The following is a 16,499-nucleotide window of genomic DNA, read 5'->3' on the forward strand; positions in this document are numbered from 1 at the left end:
GAATACCTGACGTGGGTGCTATAGCAATAAATGAGACTCAATTCTTGTATTCAAAGGTCTTATAATCTATAAAGGTGAACAATCAAATAAACAAGCAAAATATAAAATAAAAGTGTCCCGTGCGTGCACTGGTTGCCATGAGTCCTGACCCTAGTCCGGGGTTGCGCACAGATGACAGGGGAAGTGGGTCAATCGAGGCTCCTGGGAGGAGGAATCATCAGAGCTGAGCCCTGAAGGTGAGGAGATGACAAAGGCATCCAGAAGGTGGCAAGTGCAAAGTCCCAGATGTGAAATGTCAGTCTTTAAGTCACGAACAATTCTGAATGGTGGAATGACAGGTTGTGGATGATGGGGCAGGAAGAGATGGAGAGGTAGAGAAAGGAAGGTTGTTGTGTTGGGCTAGGGAGAGAGGCCAGAATGTAATTGGAAAGGGACACAGGAGGCAAGTGCAATATTCAGAGTGAGAGAAAATAAGGGGGAAAGAGAAATGGAGATAAGAAAGAAAAAGAACAGAACAAGAGTCCCTGCTGAAGTAGAATGTCTTTCACTTCTATTAGACTCATTCACTTGGCAGAATGAACTGAATCCCTCCTACATGCTAGAGGGGTAATGAGATGGCTACAACTGAAGTATCGCCACCTCTGTCAAGGCCACTTTGGCCTTGACACTGATATTAGGTGCCGCACTCTGCCAACTGAAGGATCATCTTCATCTGTATCGGTTTGGATTTGGGTGACCAGGGAAATGGCCGAATCACCAACTAGGTTGTTTCTATTTCTACTTTCTCTTGATTGTGTTCTGTGGCCCCAATAGGATAAAGGGAGGCTTTCAGACCTCGACTTTTAAACCAAAGGGCCAAAGTATCTACCATACGCAGAAGAAATACTTGAGTCAGAGTAAGAAATGCACAATGTGAGAGATGCTGTACAGTGCGGGGTTGGAGGCAGGGATTATGAGAGTGAGGTGTGACTCTTAAGCATCTCCACTAGTTATGTGAACTAGTTACTTAATTTCTCTTTGCCGCTAATATCTTATCTGTAAAAGGAGGGAAAGCACATAATAACTAGTAGAAGTTTGTCGTAAGCATTAAAGAAATTAATATTCTTAAAGCATCAATACATACACATGCCACACTGTAGGCACTCATCTGTCAGTTCCCAGTAGGGCATCAGGACAAGAAAATGAGAAAACTTTCCAGGTTTTCTTGATTTGGGGCTTACATCTTAAGGTTGTAATAAACACAAAATAACATTCAATAATTGTGCAATCAGTTGCATATTCAAATACCTAGGTTAAGTATAAAATTGCCTTCCCAAGAGAAGTATATCTTATTTGAAGATTAAACCACCATAACCAAGTATGTATTATGAAGCAACTTTATTTGAGGAGATATTAATATTTTAAAAGAATTTTTAATGGAGGTACTGGGGATTGGACCCAGGACCCCATGCATGCTAAGCATGTGTCCTGCCACTGAGCTAGTCCCACCCCTTGCCCCAAGGAAATATTAATATTTTTTATGCCAGTGTCTAACTGCCAAATAATCCTCTTTGAAGAAACCAGTGCTAATGAGGCCAGAGTCAAGCCACACCTTCTGTCTTGATCCTTCAACAATTCCATGTTCCAGGTCATGCAGGGTGGCTTGTCATAAGGGGCCATGGGACAAAGGCAGCTGGATAGGAACAGCTGAATGGCTCAAGCCCGCTGGGACCAACCCCAGAGTAATTTGGAGTGGCTGCCCGCTTAGACCACCTGGCCTCTTCCCATGGAGAAGATAGCTGTTCACACTTGCTGCTGGGTAAAGAAAGCATACTGAGGGAAAAAAAAGAAAAAGGAGAGAGAGAGAATTCAAGCAAAGAGCTCTATTACCTAATGTAGTTAAAATTTAAACTCTTAGAGGTCATGAGTTTTGTTAACTACTGTATTGCTGGCATTTAAAATTTAGTGATTAGGATGAAATGTGCTTGATAAATATTTTGTTGAATGAATGAATATGATGCTTCTGGTTAGGAAGGAATTTTATGCTCTCTAGCGTCACAGAGGAAGCACATGCCCACAGGTGGCCCCAGGAAACCTGGGAGCAGGCATATGGCCAGAAAGAGACCAAGAGAGGTTCTGATTTCAGGTGGGCAAGTGAGCTAGCTTTGGGAAGTCAGATGTGGATGGGAGGGTTGGGCAGGTGCCAATTCCACAGCAGGTTCTGAGGTCCGGAACTTCAAGTGGGTCAGAAGAAGAGCACGAGTGGGTGGTGGTGGCACATTCAGCACCTGTGTGAGACTGTTTCTCTCTGCCTGCTGGGCGGAAATGATAATCACAGGCAGAGGAGGCCAGGAGCCTTGGCCCAGATGGAAACATGGGAGAAGAGGGTAAGATGGCCTCACATACAGAAAAGAAACTGAATTTTAGAGCAGTGGAGGCAAGGCTTTTGCAACTCAGTCTGCCTCCTTCAGAGGATTCGTGCTAATCTATAATGATACTACAATGCATGTGATAGCATGTAGGAAACCAGCTCCCGACAGAGTGATAAGGCCAGGTGGAGTCTGCACATGCGTGTGCATGTGTGCGTGCACCCACGAGCTGTGACCCTTCTGACAATACTTGGAATGATGAATCTATGACACTGACACAGAAATAGAAAGAGGCTTAGATTTCCTAAGTGTCAGTCAGGAGTCAGGCCCAGTGCCAAGACATTTACGAATATTGTCTCATCAGTTTCCCATAGCAACACTGTATAAGTATTATCAGCCCAATTTTACAGATGAAGAATCTGAGTTTCAGACAGCTTCCACACTTGCCTGAAGTCACATCGTTGATTAGTGGCAGGAACGGAATTCAAACGCAGCAACTTGAGAGGCAGGGAATTTGCATCACTTGACTAAGCATTCTGCTGCCATAAACATTTCTTCTTTTCTGGGCACCAGGCACCCTGAGCTGAACGCACTGCTAGCCTTCAGCAGTGAATGACTCTCACTCCCAGACGCTGTGGCAGTTGTACAGCTGGTGGATTGAATCAGACAGTGACCGTCCACAAGATCTTACTGCCATCGCTTGAATCCAGTGATGGTTCTCCCTGGAGAATTACTTAGACAGTATTTGAAGTTGGGCTTCAAATGGACAGACTAATTGCTGGGTTTGTTCTCAAATCATTGCTTTGATATCTTGGTAACAAAGCAATTTGACTTCAAACTCTCTTCCTTCCCCGCTCCCCCGCCTTCGTTTGTCAGCTGCCAAACATCCTTGCAGCCCTCAGCGAGCTCTCAAAGTTAGTTCAGCCAAACTTGCATAAGCCTTTTCCAGGACTGGAGAAATTTCCTGCACCATAAAGCTTATCATCCACTGAACCTGCTCCATTACAACGAATCAAATATTTGATTGTATCTTACATATTCTATTTTGTTCATTATTTTTTATTCTCCAAATAATACATGGGGCTCAAAAAATGAAATTAGTAATCACCCAGAGACAATCACTGTCTGCATAGTCTGCATGCATCCAGAGTTCTTCCCTGCTTTGCATACACTTTACAAGGTTGATACACTTGTCTATGTGCCCAGCTGCAGGCCTGGGGTTCAGAGAGTCTTGGGTAAGATTACTTGGGATGGTCTCATTTATGTATCGTGCCTCCTTGGCTCCTCTAACTAACTCAGTGCTGGCAGAGGAGGGGAGAGGAGGGAGCTCACTCAGTTCCTGTTTTGCATGTCATAATTCTTCCCCTCAACTCCTTGCTCCAGATGCCTCGCACCCAAAACTTGAACAGTTCAGTTTGAATGAAGTTCCTCCACCTCATTACCTGTGCTTCATAGCGAACCAGTTTCTCCTTTTATTACTCACAATCTGACAGGGTGCTGTTCAATACTCAGATCTCCTGGGGGGAAGGTATAGCTCAGTGGTATAGCACGTGCTTAGCATGCACAAGGTTCTGGGTTCAATCCCTAGAACCTCCATTAAAAAATAAAGTGAAATAAAATAAAATAAGAAATAATCAGATCTCTTAGAGACTTCAGACAGGTTTTTTGAGTATACCCTGTTTCTAGAACGTGCTAGGCATGGTGGAATACACAAGAGCCCTAGGAATTTACATCTCCACAGGGTGTAGTTCAGTTCAGAAACATTTACTAAGCACCTTCTGGGTCCCAGGCAGAATGTTTGCAGCTGATGTTACAGTAATGAAGCAAGAAGTCTTTATGTTCCCATGAGAAAAGCAGGTACAAATGGGCTTTTAAAAAGAAGTGGGATTCTCAGGGTATCTGTCCTGCGAGCACAAGGAAAGGACACAGCCGAACCTGGATGTCCAGGGAAATCATACATGAGTTAAGTTTTAAGGCTGAGCAGTAGCCAGAGGAGAGAGAATTGGGAAGGTGGAGGAGGAAACTACATCAAGAACAAAGCAGAAGGAGGAGATGAGTCTTTCTTGTTCACTGTTGTGTCCCCAGCACTTACAATGTCTGGCACATAGTAGGTGCTCAATGAATTCTTGTTTTGTTTTTCTTAAACAGTATTGTGAACTATAGTCACCATGCTGTACATGACATCCCCATGGCTTATTTATTTTATAACTGGAAATAAATTCTTGCCAGAGGAAGAAAAATGGGAGGAGAGAGGAGATAGTAGTAGGAGCTGAAATGGTCAGAGGAGGCCAAGTTGAGTGGCAATAGTTCAGAAAAGACTGGAAGGGTTTCCAGCATTGCAGATGGCATGAATGAAGGCTGAAAAGTGCTGTGTGGGGTCAGGAGAGGTGTGAGGTTGGAACACAGGGTCTAGGTTACAGAGTCCTGGGAAAAGTTGTAATTGTATGCTTTTAAGAAATGGGAAGAAAAAAAAAGAGGGCTATGCTTATTCCTTCAGTTAGCTATATTTTATGTTTCCAAAATCTTTTATAACCAAATAAAAAATCTAATGTTACAATGAAATAGTTATAGCTGATATTAAGTGACCACTTCCTGGGTCACAGACACTCTGCTAAGTGCCTTCTATGCATTATCTCACTTGGCCTTCTCAAAAATTCTGTGAAGTGAGTACTAGTTCCATTTTACAGGTAAGAAGATCAAGTCTCACAGTTTGATTAGTTGCCCCAGGTCACGTAGTACACGACAGAACAGGGACTTGGTCCAGGCAGTCCTTTTAGAACGTGCATTCTTGGCTGCTACCTGATAACTGCGGTTTTAGAAAGTTACTCTAGAATGACAGCCTAAGGAGGAGAAAGTTGAGAAACATATTTAGAAACTACAAATGACCATTCGCATTTGTTTCCATCCTGCTGACAACACTAACAGTCTAAAGAGTTTACTCTTAGGCACCGTTTTTTTTTTTTTTGATGCCAGACCTGCAAAGTGCAAAACTTGATGGTTCCAGAAAAGAAAGCATTGACATTGGTCAAACAGCTACTATGTGCCAGGAATACAATGTCTCATCCAATGCTCATGATTCTGTAATTCCCAGTTTATAGCTTCAGTCAAGTGAAGCTCCAAGATAACAGCAACTTGATGAATGTCGCCTCTCCAGCCAAGAGTTGAACCCATGTTTCAAATGCCAAAATTCAAGCATTTTCCACTGTATTGAGCTGCCTCTTGTAGTCAGCTGGTGATGTCAGTGTGAAACCCAGCTTTGCCCTTTGTTTAACGCTTTGGTGACTCTCTGATCCTCTATTTTCCTGTTTGGAAATCAGAATGACAATACCCTTTCCCCAATTCTTGAGAGAATTCCTTGAGACGATGTTTCTGACAGTGCTTTGTAAATTGTAAGTAGCAACCTGCATGTTTGACATCTGATGCAAATTCATTTTACAATTCCATGCCCATTAATTTCCCAGATCATAGGTGGTCTGTGGTCCCATTCTGACTTGTTCAGAGAGTTTAGGGATGTCTAATCCTGCAGTTACCTTCCTGGGTGAGCCTGGCCTTCCCTGCATATCGGACCCAGCTCAGAGTTTGAGGAGGGAAAGCTTGCCAACCTCCATTTCCAGCACCTTCAGGTAACAGATGGAGGGCAGCACTGAGCTGGAGTAAGTTCCCTCATGATTATTTAAATCATCAGTTCTTTAAAAAGGATCTTAAGATCCATTAAATATTCATGAAAGCCTTCTTCCTGGCAGCTCCCTCATTGTAGGTAATTACAGAGGGTTTAAAATATCTGACATTGCTTGGAAGCACACAAAGCTCTGTCAGCTGTGAGCAGACAGCTGATTTGTAATTTAATTAACATCCTGGCTTGTCCTGTTCTTTGTGGCAAGAAGTGGGAGAGTATTTCCTTTCATTTGTGAGTTTTGTTTGAAAAAATTCAAATAGAGGACAAGTGCTCTTCACCCCTCTCATCAGCCCTGTTCCTTACATCCTGCTCCAGTCTTAGAAAAATTCCTCTTTAAAATGTCCTTTGGGCCAGCTGTGTTGCTGATTGTGGGTCTTTTTTTGTTTGTTTTTTGAAGGATAACTTCACTTGGGGAAGATCTGTGTGCTACTAGTGATCAGTGAGCTTCGACCCAGTTTCACTAGCTCTTTGAGTACTGGATTTTGTAGGGAGATTTGGCTACTCACTACTGTTTATTCAGTGACTGTTGATGGAGGGCCTGCTCTGAACCAGGCACTAGAGGTCAGTAGTGAACGAAGCAGGCCGGGCCCCTAAACCCCACGGAGGTTTCAGTTTAATGGGGGAGGCAAACATTACGCAAATGATCACAGAAACAAATGTAAAAATTTTTTAAATGTGATGAGTTTTATGAAACATAAGTACAGGGTATCCTGAAATCCTGTGAGGCAGGGAGCAGTGAGATACAGGGAGGGAGGTCTCCTTGAGGAAGGAAAGAGAAAAATTAAGTGTCGGTCTGGCCCCTTCCTCCTCTCATTTTCCTCCTATCTAAACCCTCCTCCTCCAGATTTGCAACGTACATGCAACTGTTCTGGAAGAATGGATTGCAATAATGGACAGAAAAGACGGAAAGGGGAAAAAGAACCCTCTCCAGCCAAAATATCACAGCAAAGAAATGAATACAAATGCTGATCTGATCACTGTATTATCCATTCTTTTATCTTTTCTTTTTTTCTTTCTTTTACCCATGTTTTCCCTCCAGACATGGAGGCTGTGGGTTGGAGAGAAGATGCTATAGGTGTGGTAATGGGGATGGGTCACAGGTCACAGATAGGCTAAGACATATGGAAAAAAGAAGGAGCTGAAAGAGAGAGCTGGCTGGGTATGCACTGCCCAAGTGTCTAGGAAAGAAAATTTCTAAAAAAATACATCAAAGTATTTAAACAAAATATTTCCCTCAAAATAAGATGGTGAGTGGCAGGGCCTGTGGGAATAGCCTGTTGTGGAAGTTAAACTCATACAGTCTGGAGAGGATTTGAAAACCTTTCATTTCCATGCAATTCATTTTTCAAGACTGCTTTCCTTGTTCTATTGGTTTTCTCTATTTCCTGAGCTTCATTCATTTCTTTCCTAAGGTTCATCATTCTTTGCAAGTCTATTATTTATTTTTAACTTCCTAAGTGACTTCATGCTTCTCTTAAAAATCTGTGCTTCTTTGCTGCCAAGGCACTTTTTAAAAACTGAGCCTTCTTCCAGAGGCAGCATTCAGTCAACCGGGTCTGTTAGATACGCTATGGGGGCTGCTGTTCTGATCTGACACTCTCCGGGGAACAAAGATGTTAGGGGTTTCTGGCCTCAAAGAACTTTGATTACAGACGGTGAGACAAGGCTTGACACAGAGAAGGCTGTTGGTCAACAAGGTTAACAGAAGCAGCGGCATTAAGAGGTTTCTGAGCATTTCCTAAATGTCAGTCTTTGTGTAAGAAACTGTAATCATTCCTTAATTTTGTACCTGCTTCACAGTATTGCTGTAATTCTTAAATGGGGTGCTTTCTCTAACACTCTCAGAAAAGTGTTCATGGGCAGCATTCATTAGCTGTTAGGTATTATAGCATCACTCACCTTTCAAGAGCACACAAACATACTCTGGTTCTCACAGTTTGTGTCTGTCTCTCCCCTCAGAACAGTGCCAACTCCTGCTGCCAGAGGGCAGCAGAGCACTTTTTATGTAGAAACAGAGATTGACTCAGATTTTCATTTACGAGGCCTGGATAGATTTATGACTTCTCCCTCCACTGTTTTACACTGTGCCAGCGCAGTACCATTTTCCAAACTGTGCAGAACCTCCAGTGATGGGTCAGATGCATGTAGGCACCTGTGTTTGAATTCTGGGTAACTCGGGATCATTTTGACTGACAGGTGTCAGCAGAATGCAGTGAGCAGAGTCAGACTTCCTACTCTTTGTCTATCCATGTGGAGGGCCCTATGGTAGAAAAGGAGTGAGTATGATTGCGTGCAGGTTCAGCTGGGAGGGCATTTTGGTCAGGTTTATCTTATTATTGCTCAGATTAAGATGAGTTCAGATAAAGTCACATTTATTGGACTCTTACTATGTGTCCTACTATGGGGCACTGGAGATTGAGTTGAATATGACTCCATCTCTGCCCTTGAGGCTCTCATGGGCTGGTAGGAGAGATGGGCACAGGGACAGGTTATTGCAGTATAGAGTTATTATTCAGTGACAGAAATCCGTGCAGAACACTATGAGAAGCATAAAGAAAGGACATCCTTCCAACCTTAGCAGTCAGAGAGTGCTTCCAGGAGGTGATGACACCCAATCTGATTAACAAGGACTTGAAGAACTTTACTTGATCAAGGAGCCCAGGAATGGGGGGTTAAGCTTCAGAAGAGGAAGGGGATGGGATTTCAGAAGTCAGGGGCCAAATGAGCTGTGACAAGGGACATAAGTAATATATCTGCCTTCCCTGTCCTGAGCATTCCTTCTGCCTCTCTCTCATTAGAGCTGGGAGAGAAAATATCATCTGTTTACAAAAGTTCTTTTGCTCTGGAGCCCCCTCCAATGGACCAAGCTGAGGAGAGAAAAAGAGGAAGGTACAGATTTCAACAGAGGCCTTCCTCAGGTGGCGCTCTTTTTACAGGCAGTACAGAAACCCTCAAAGGTGTCCAGTGTGGCATCAGTACCTAATAGACAAGCCCTGGAATGAGAGAGGACTCACGATTGCCCAGAACATAAGAGCTGATTCTTAAATCAGGCTGTGACTGCTGCAGACTTGTCTAATCTCCCTTGTTCGATAACTCTTGATGATTTCCTAAATATTATATTTCCTGAAGATAAAGTTAGTCTCTTAAGATCTTTCAGTCATAATTAATTTGGGTGAATATTTAAGTACTGTAGATCTAGAGTCAGACTAATGTGTTTCAGTCCTGGTTTGTCTAGCTTCAGGTTGATGCCATCAGGTGCTTTGGCATGTATTTTGCACCAGGTATGTGGAATTTGGGGGTTGCAGTGTAACTCCCCATCACATCCAAGTGAGGAGGCTTCAGTCACCCAAGGGCAATCTTCCCGAGCAGTATAAGGATGTGGACCTTCAATGCACAAAAGGAATTTCCACGGATTTGGGTGGGGCAATGGCATGGTCTATAATCTACTTCAAGATCTATTTCCTCAGAACATCATCCCCTAATAAAAGTCACTTATCTCTTCTACACATGTTCTTGCCTTTGCTTAGAATATCCCTTACCTCTTTATGCTATCATTCTAGATCCTGTTTCAAACTGGAAGGCCTCAGAGTTCGTGATGACCCATTTCTGCTCCCAAAGAACGCAGTTTATACTTACGGTTGTTATCACTATGCATTGTGACTTAGCTGCACACATATATGTAACTCATTTGATAATTTACGGTCTTCTCAAGGTCAAGAACTAGTTCTTATTCAGTTTATATTCTTAGCATATATTACTGAAAGAATGATATGGAGAGAGATATATAATACTTAAGAATCTTATATGTTTTAAGATTGTGTCAAGCCAGTGATGCAGTTCTTTTTGCTTACACCTGAGTTCATAATGATTTGCAGTGAAAGAGATTGCATCCAGCAGCCACAATAACTCTGTAGCCTGAGCAAGTTACACTCATTTCATCCATTTGTGCAATTGTCATTCATGACTTTATTCAATAAATGGTTAATGAGCACTTGGCTAAGGGCTGGAGATGTAAGGATAAACAGTACCCAGATGGTCCCAATTCTTACAAAACCTTATGGTTCAATGTAAAAACTCAAACTATACACAATCATATAGCATGATAAAAGTTGTGATTTGGGGAGTATTGAGAGCTATGGGAACACTCCCCAAACCTCAGATTTGTAAGTTCATGAAAGCTTGTCAGAAAAGATAATGTCTAAGTTGAGGCCAGAGGATCGATGAATGTTAAAACAGTTTTTACTAACACGATTTTAATTGTACAACAAGATTAATTTTACAGTCTAATTTAAGCTTCTATTGGCCTTTAAAGTGGTTCTTAATTTTATAAAAATAATTTAAAATAAGTTATTTGTTATAACACATAACTTTAACTAAGTTTATTATCTGTTTCCTGACAGTTATTTATTCAAACAATTCAGTGAGATGTGTATTTTTATGAATGAAATCTTTCTCTAAACCATCTGACTCCAGTTCAAGAATTTGGGGGGAGCCTCAGAAATCATTTTAGCTTTGCAGAATTTTACTCTTGGTGCTCTTGAATCCTTATATTTCAGAAAAATGCATTTCCTGACTATAATGAGTAACATGAATATGGCTTTACATATGTTAAATTTTAATCTTTAAAAATCCCTCAAAAACTAAAGATGGAATTACCATATGATCCAGCAATTCCACTTCTGGATATCTATCCAAAAGAATTGAAAGCAGAGTTCCAAAGGCATATTTGTATACACATGTTCAGAGCAGCATTATCCACAATAGCCAAGAGGTAGAAGCAACCAAACTGCATCCACAGATGAATGAATAAACAAATGTGGTATATACATAGAATGGGATATTATTCAGCCTTAAAAAGGAAGGCCCGTCATGTGCTACAACATGGAGGAAGCTCCAGGGCACTATGCTAAGTGAAATAAACCAGTCGTGAAAAGCAAACAGTATCTGATTCCTCTGACCTAAGTTATGTAGAATAGTCAAATTCATAGAAGTAGAAGGTAGAATGGTGGGTGCCAGTTGTTGGGGGAGGGGAAGTGGGGAGTTATTTAACGGGTACAGAGTTTTAGTTTTGTAAGATGAAAAGATTCTGAAGATTGATACACATCAGTGTAGACATACTTAATATTACTGAGCTATATTTAAAAGTGGTTAAGATAGTAAATTGTATGTGGTGTGTATTTGACTACGATTTTTTAAAAAAGCTTTATAAAACTGAAAGTAGTGGTTTGTTTATATTTATTCCTGAAGCCTGAGGTAAGAGTGGTGAGATAACAGGGTTCAAGAGTAATGGAGACTCAGCTCATATAGTGACGTTGGGGGATAGCATGTGGGAGGGCAGTGGGCAGTGAGAGCCACTGAAGGGTTGTAAAGAGGACTCTCATTTTGAGATTCAGGGAGCTAGCCCCCTGGTGGTCAGAGTACAGGATGGATGGAAAAGGGGCGATCTCAGCAGCAGTGTACCATCCAGAGACCATCGCTAAGAGCTGATGAGAACTTGAATGTGGGCAGTAGTTAGTGGTGGTGATAGGGGATGAAAACAGAGTAGACTTAAGAATTATTTAAGACATAAATTAGGCAGACTCAGTGATTTCTTAAATTGGCAGATGGTGGGGGGCAAAACAGAGGATGGAATCTCATGGACTCCTACTTTTCTGGCTCGGGTGATTACATAGATGGTAGTGCCTCCCTGAGAGAGAACTGAAGAAGGAGAGGAGATGTGGAGGGCAGTGGGCTGAAAGCCTGAGACACTAGAATGAGCATGTGTATGATATCATTCTACTTCCAAAGAACAACACGTAACTGATCAAGAATGAAACTTGATCCATGTTTCCGAGGCAGATTACCTTCTCAAGTCATTCCTAGAGTTAGGAAAACAGATGTATGATATTTTGCAGTCCAGAGAAATACTCTAACCTCATTTTTCCATTTTTTTTTAACCAAGTTGTCGATTCAGTTATCAGACTTGGGCTTCATCTCCTTATCTAAGTGGTGGAGGGGCTGATGATAGGAGAAAGAGGATTCAGATTCAGATTTTCTGGGCAGGGTCCCAGCTCTGATGACCACTAGTTAGGTAACCCTGGATAAGTCTCTTAACCTCTGTAAGTGTTCATTTTCTCCAAAGTAAAACTGGAGCACCATAGGCAAGAAGAATTACAATGAAAGAAATAGAAGCGAGTCCTTTGCAAACTGCAGTCGAGATACTGTTAGCTGTAATTTTTATTTTGAAACTAATATTAAGCTTGGAACATTGTAGAAAGCCTCCCTGGAAACTAAAAGTAATGATAACTTCTGAGTAAGAATGGATAACAGATTGAATTGCCAGCCCTGGGTGGTTCTTCTTGTTACTGTCAGTTTATGAGTCAGACTGAGAGCTGATGTCCAAAAGTCATATTTTTCACCCAAAATGAAAGAAACATAGGCATGATTTTGTAAGAAGACATATTGTTAGTAACCTGATGTGATAAAAATAACTATTGGTGATGATAATAATGGGGTATTGGGAAGAGGTTAGACATCACAGTTAAGCCTGAAATAGTGTCATGATGATGTTTGGACCCCTGCCTCTAATACCCTTGTGCCATTCACAGGGAACAAAGACAAAACAAGGCGAGCTAACATTTTATTAGCTGGGTTGGAGGTGGGATGTAGGCTCTTACCTTTTTTCTTTCCCAAACAGACCAATAGCCTTGAAACAATGAGACTCTTTTTTTTTTATTTTACATTTTTTATTGATTCATAATCATTTTACAGTGTTGTGTCAAATTCCAGTGTTCAGCACAATTTTTCAGTCATTCATGGACATATACACACTCATTGTCACATTTTTTTGTCTGTGATTTATCATAACATTTTGTGTATATTTCCCTGTGCTATACAGTGTAATCTTGTTTATCTATTCGAAACAATGAGACTCTTAATGGGACAGCTCTGAAGGAAAAGGGGTGAGAAGCAAAGAGAGACAGAAAAATGATAAACCCAGGCAAACGCTGAGGATGGAGATTGACCCATGGCCAGGTCTACCCTCCCTCTGACCATTCCTAGTCCTGACCTGCTTCCCGCTGCCAGCTTCCTTAGATCTGCTCAGAAGATTCCAGGGTAGCCTTTGCCTGAGGATGCTTTTACTATTACAGGCATTTGGAAGGAAGATAAGAAAGAAAAGAGGAAAAGAGATCCAGAGAAAAGGAACTATTACCTCTTTCCCCTCAGGGAATCATCTCAGTATAATATAGGCAGACCCTTTGCCTCAATTTTTGAAATTCTTTAAAGGAAAACTCCATCTTTGGAAATTGTGATCTTTTGTCCTGTAGTCCAGCTAATCCAAATCAACACTCCTCTATGAAAGAAAGAGAAGATCATCCTCCTTTTGAGGCCAATACAAATAATGCAGGTGGCAACAATTTTCCTCTTATTTCCAAGAGAACTTAAGCCTTTTACATATTTTGATTCAAAAGTAGGTTTCCTGAATGGTTGTGTCAGAATTCTGTCTTCTTGCTGAGTACTTTTTTTTCTTTTCCATCCTTGACCTAGAATTTTTAGTACATATTTAGCTACTCTGGTCATTTGGAGGATTACCTCCTCACCTACTTAGGTAAATTGTCTTGGTCTCATTTGTTATCACCTTTCTGTATTTTATAAAGAGAGTACATGTTCAGGAAAAAAAAAAAGTCATCAGCATTGGCTGATACTGATAGTTGACTCAGTTTTGCTTGCACTTGATCTGGTTTATGGTGACCACCAAAAGAGACTGCAGCAAAGCTTGCTTGGTGATGAACCCAACTGGTACCCACTGTATCCTGTAAATGAAGTTAGACTATGAAGTCCAGAACTGTACCCTTTGCAAACCCTAATGCTTTTTTCTTTCTTGTCTTTTCTCCTAGAAGTATCGCTATCAAGATGAGGACGCTCCACATGATCATTCCTTACCTCGACTGACCCACGAAGTAAGAGGCCCTGAACTTGTGCACGTATCGGAAAAGAACCTGTCTCAAATAGAAAATGTCCATGGATACGTCTTGCAGTCTCACATCTCTCCTCTGAAGGTCAGTCCTATTGCTCTTAGAGCCAGCAGTGGTGATTGGTCTGCATTGCTAAGGGAGATGTTTGCCGGCCTGATCAAGTGGGGCTCTTTCAAAGCATTCCAGTGGGATATGGTTGCCAAATGGTCTTTCTGTGGTTTGGTGGCTTACCTGGAATTTCTGACATAGGGCAGTTGTTCTTACAGTTGTTTGCTTGAATGTCTGAAAAACCCTTTTCATTGCTGAGAATAGGCTAAGGAAAGAGCCAACAATGAGAAACTGAAAGAGAAAATGAGCTAACCACATGTTTACCAAGCCCAGGAGGACATCAAGGTTTTGTTCAGCTGCTATCTCTCCATCTTTATTCTTGGCTCCAGATAAAACAAAGAAAGCAAATATAACGTGATGGCACCTAGTGATTGCCTTACCATGTGGTCTAAATTCGAAAATGTCTGAGCTGGCTCATCAGCACCTTTATTTCATATTATATATCTTTCTATTTGGTGTCATACTTTTCCAACACTTTCTTCCCTTTTTCTTTAATTTTAAACAGTTTCTTGATGAACGGCATGTTGACAAGAAGGGATGATGAAATGAGGGTAAAGATTTCCTGTGCTCCTTAGTTGCAGTTTACTCTGCCTTTTTCTTTGCTGATGCTATGGGAGTTTGTGTCTTGGATAAATAAAAGCTTATAAATGTTGATTATAGTTAAAAAAAATAGAACTGAAGCCAGTGATGTAATAGAATAGAATTGAAATGTAAAACAGAACAAAACAAAAAACTTCCAGATACCCCTTGATATTGCTAAAATTTTTTTCTCTTCTTTTATTAGTTAGAATATTCACTTCACCGGTGCTTTCATATTTCAAAAGTGTTGTAATAAAAAAAAAAATACAGCCAAGAAGGTTGTCCTGATGCCTTCTGGCATCTTATTATACTTCCCAAAACATCAAAGAAAGGCTAAATTATGTTTACTATAGTGCCAAAATTTGATACATTTTAAATATTGTGGCTTCGTAAAACTGCATTATCAAATAAACTAGTTCTAGTTACCACAAATTAATTAGAATATTAGATTGTCAAATTCCAGTGACTATTTAGTAATATGTAAAAATAAGTAAATATTATGCTTCCGGAATTCATCGTTCGGTTCTTCCCAGAGTCTCTCTGGAAATCACTGAATGATTGACGGAAACAGGGAATGTTTAACTAGGAGAAGCAGATTAAGGGTTGGAGGACAGGGATTTGCCTTCTTACACTTCGAGGACTGTCATGTGGAAAACATGATATTGGAGTCGCCCAGTGGGCAGAAGCAGAACCACTGTGCGTAACAGGAATGTATATTTGGGGTCATTGTAAGACCACAGCTTCTGACAATTAGAGCTATCCTGGTAAAGTGTAGACTACTTCATGAAGCAGGGGTTCCCTGTCCCTAGAAAGCCTCCAAGCCTGAATGATGACCTGGCAGTGGTCTTGTGGAAAGGAATCCTTCTTCAGCAGGGAGTGCACAAAAGGCCCAGTCTGGTGATTCTGGTCTGTTCAGATGAATTTCTTCCTGCTCTAAGGACATTTCATCTTTGCAAACAAGTGCTCATCCTTGCTCTGTACTGACCGGTGTAATTGAGAAAGGGCAGGACTGGGAGACTGAACTGCAGAGGGAGTATTTACACGTCAGATTTTTTCTTTCTAACTGGATGAAAGAATCCCTGTCAGAATCTCTCCACGAAGCCTCCCTTTCTTTCTGTCCTCGCGTCTTGTCTTTCCCCTCTTCCTAGCACTTCCCTTTTAATCAGCTCGAAAGCATAGCTCCCAGTGGCTTTAAGCTGAGTAGGATAATGGAGGCTGGTCTCAAGCTGGCCTGGTAACAGAAACAAAAATAAGAACAAAACAATGAAATCACGATCAGATCTTCATTTTGTGTATTAAATTTTCAGCATATACTTGATAATATCATCTGAGCATCTATAGTTTGGGTGGTTACACCATGGGCTATGCTACTTAATGCCTCATTTGGGAAATGTCTATTAGAGTTGAAGGAAATTTTGCCTTTTCTGAAGATCAGATCTCAGCTATAAAGAGATCTTTCCTATCTCTCCTCTACCCCTTGCCTTCCAGGAATCTCAGAGTTAAATGGCTTCAACTTTGGTGATTTTTTTTTAAGCTTAGGATTTCTATTGCTGTTTCTCCCTTCTATCTTATTTCTTATTACGTTCTTTTAAAAAAAATTATAGGTTTTTATGGTTTTACTGTATTGGTGACTTTTATAAAAGTTTCTTCACATCTGTTTTAAAAGTAGTCATCTATGAATAATAAACCCCTGATATGAAACATCAAGGTTAAAATAGGTTTTCCTTCCTTTTTGGACTCACCTGCTCAGTGGTGTGACCCCCAGTAAACTGTGAAGAGAATGGGAAGTTGAGCTCCTCCAGGCCTTCTGCACCCAGGCTGTGAGGTAGCTGT

At 41.1% G+C, this 16,499-nt stretch overlaps 1 protein-coding gene across 7 annotated transcripts in view; it reads left to right on the forward strand.

Annotated features, from left to right (window-relative positions):
• DLG2 (discs large MAGUK scaffold protein 2) overlaps positions 1-16,499 on the forward strand; it is a 1,735,130-nt gene that overhangs the window by 817,281 nt on the left and 901,350 nt on the right. For 4 of the 7 annotated variants that reach the window (XM_072969091.1, XM_072969075.1, XM_006197467.4 and 1 more), the window contains one exon: positions 13,902-14,063. In XM_072969091.1, the coding sequence (XP_072825192.1) occupies positions 13,902-14,063 (162 nt within the window). The remainder of the gene's footprint in view (positions 1-13,901; positions 14,064-16,499) is intronic. The other 3 variants (XM_072969080.1, XM_072969074.1, XM_072969081.1) reach the window with 1 other exon arrangement.

Source organism: Vicugna pacos, chromosome 10 (assembly GCF_048564905.1).
Source record: "Vicugna pacos chromosome 10, VicPac4, whole genome shotgun sequence".
NCBI lineage: Eukaryota > Metazoa > Chordata > Mammalia > Artiodactyla > Camelidae > Vicugna > Vicugna pacos.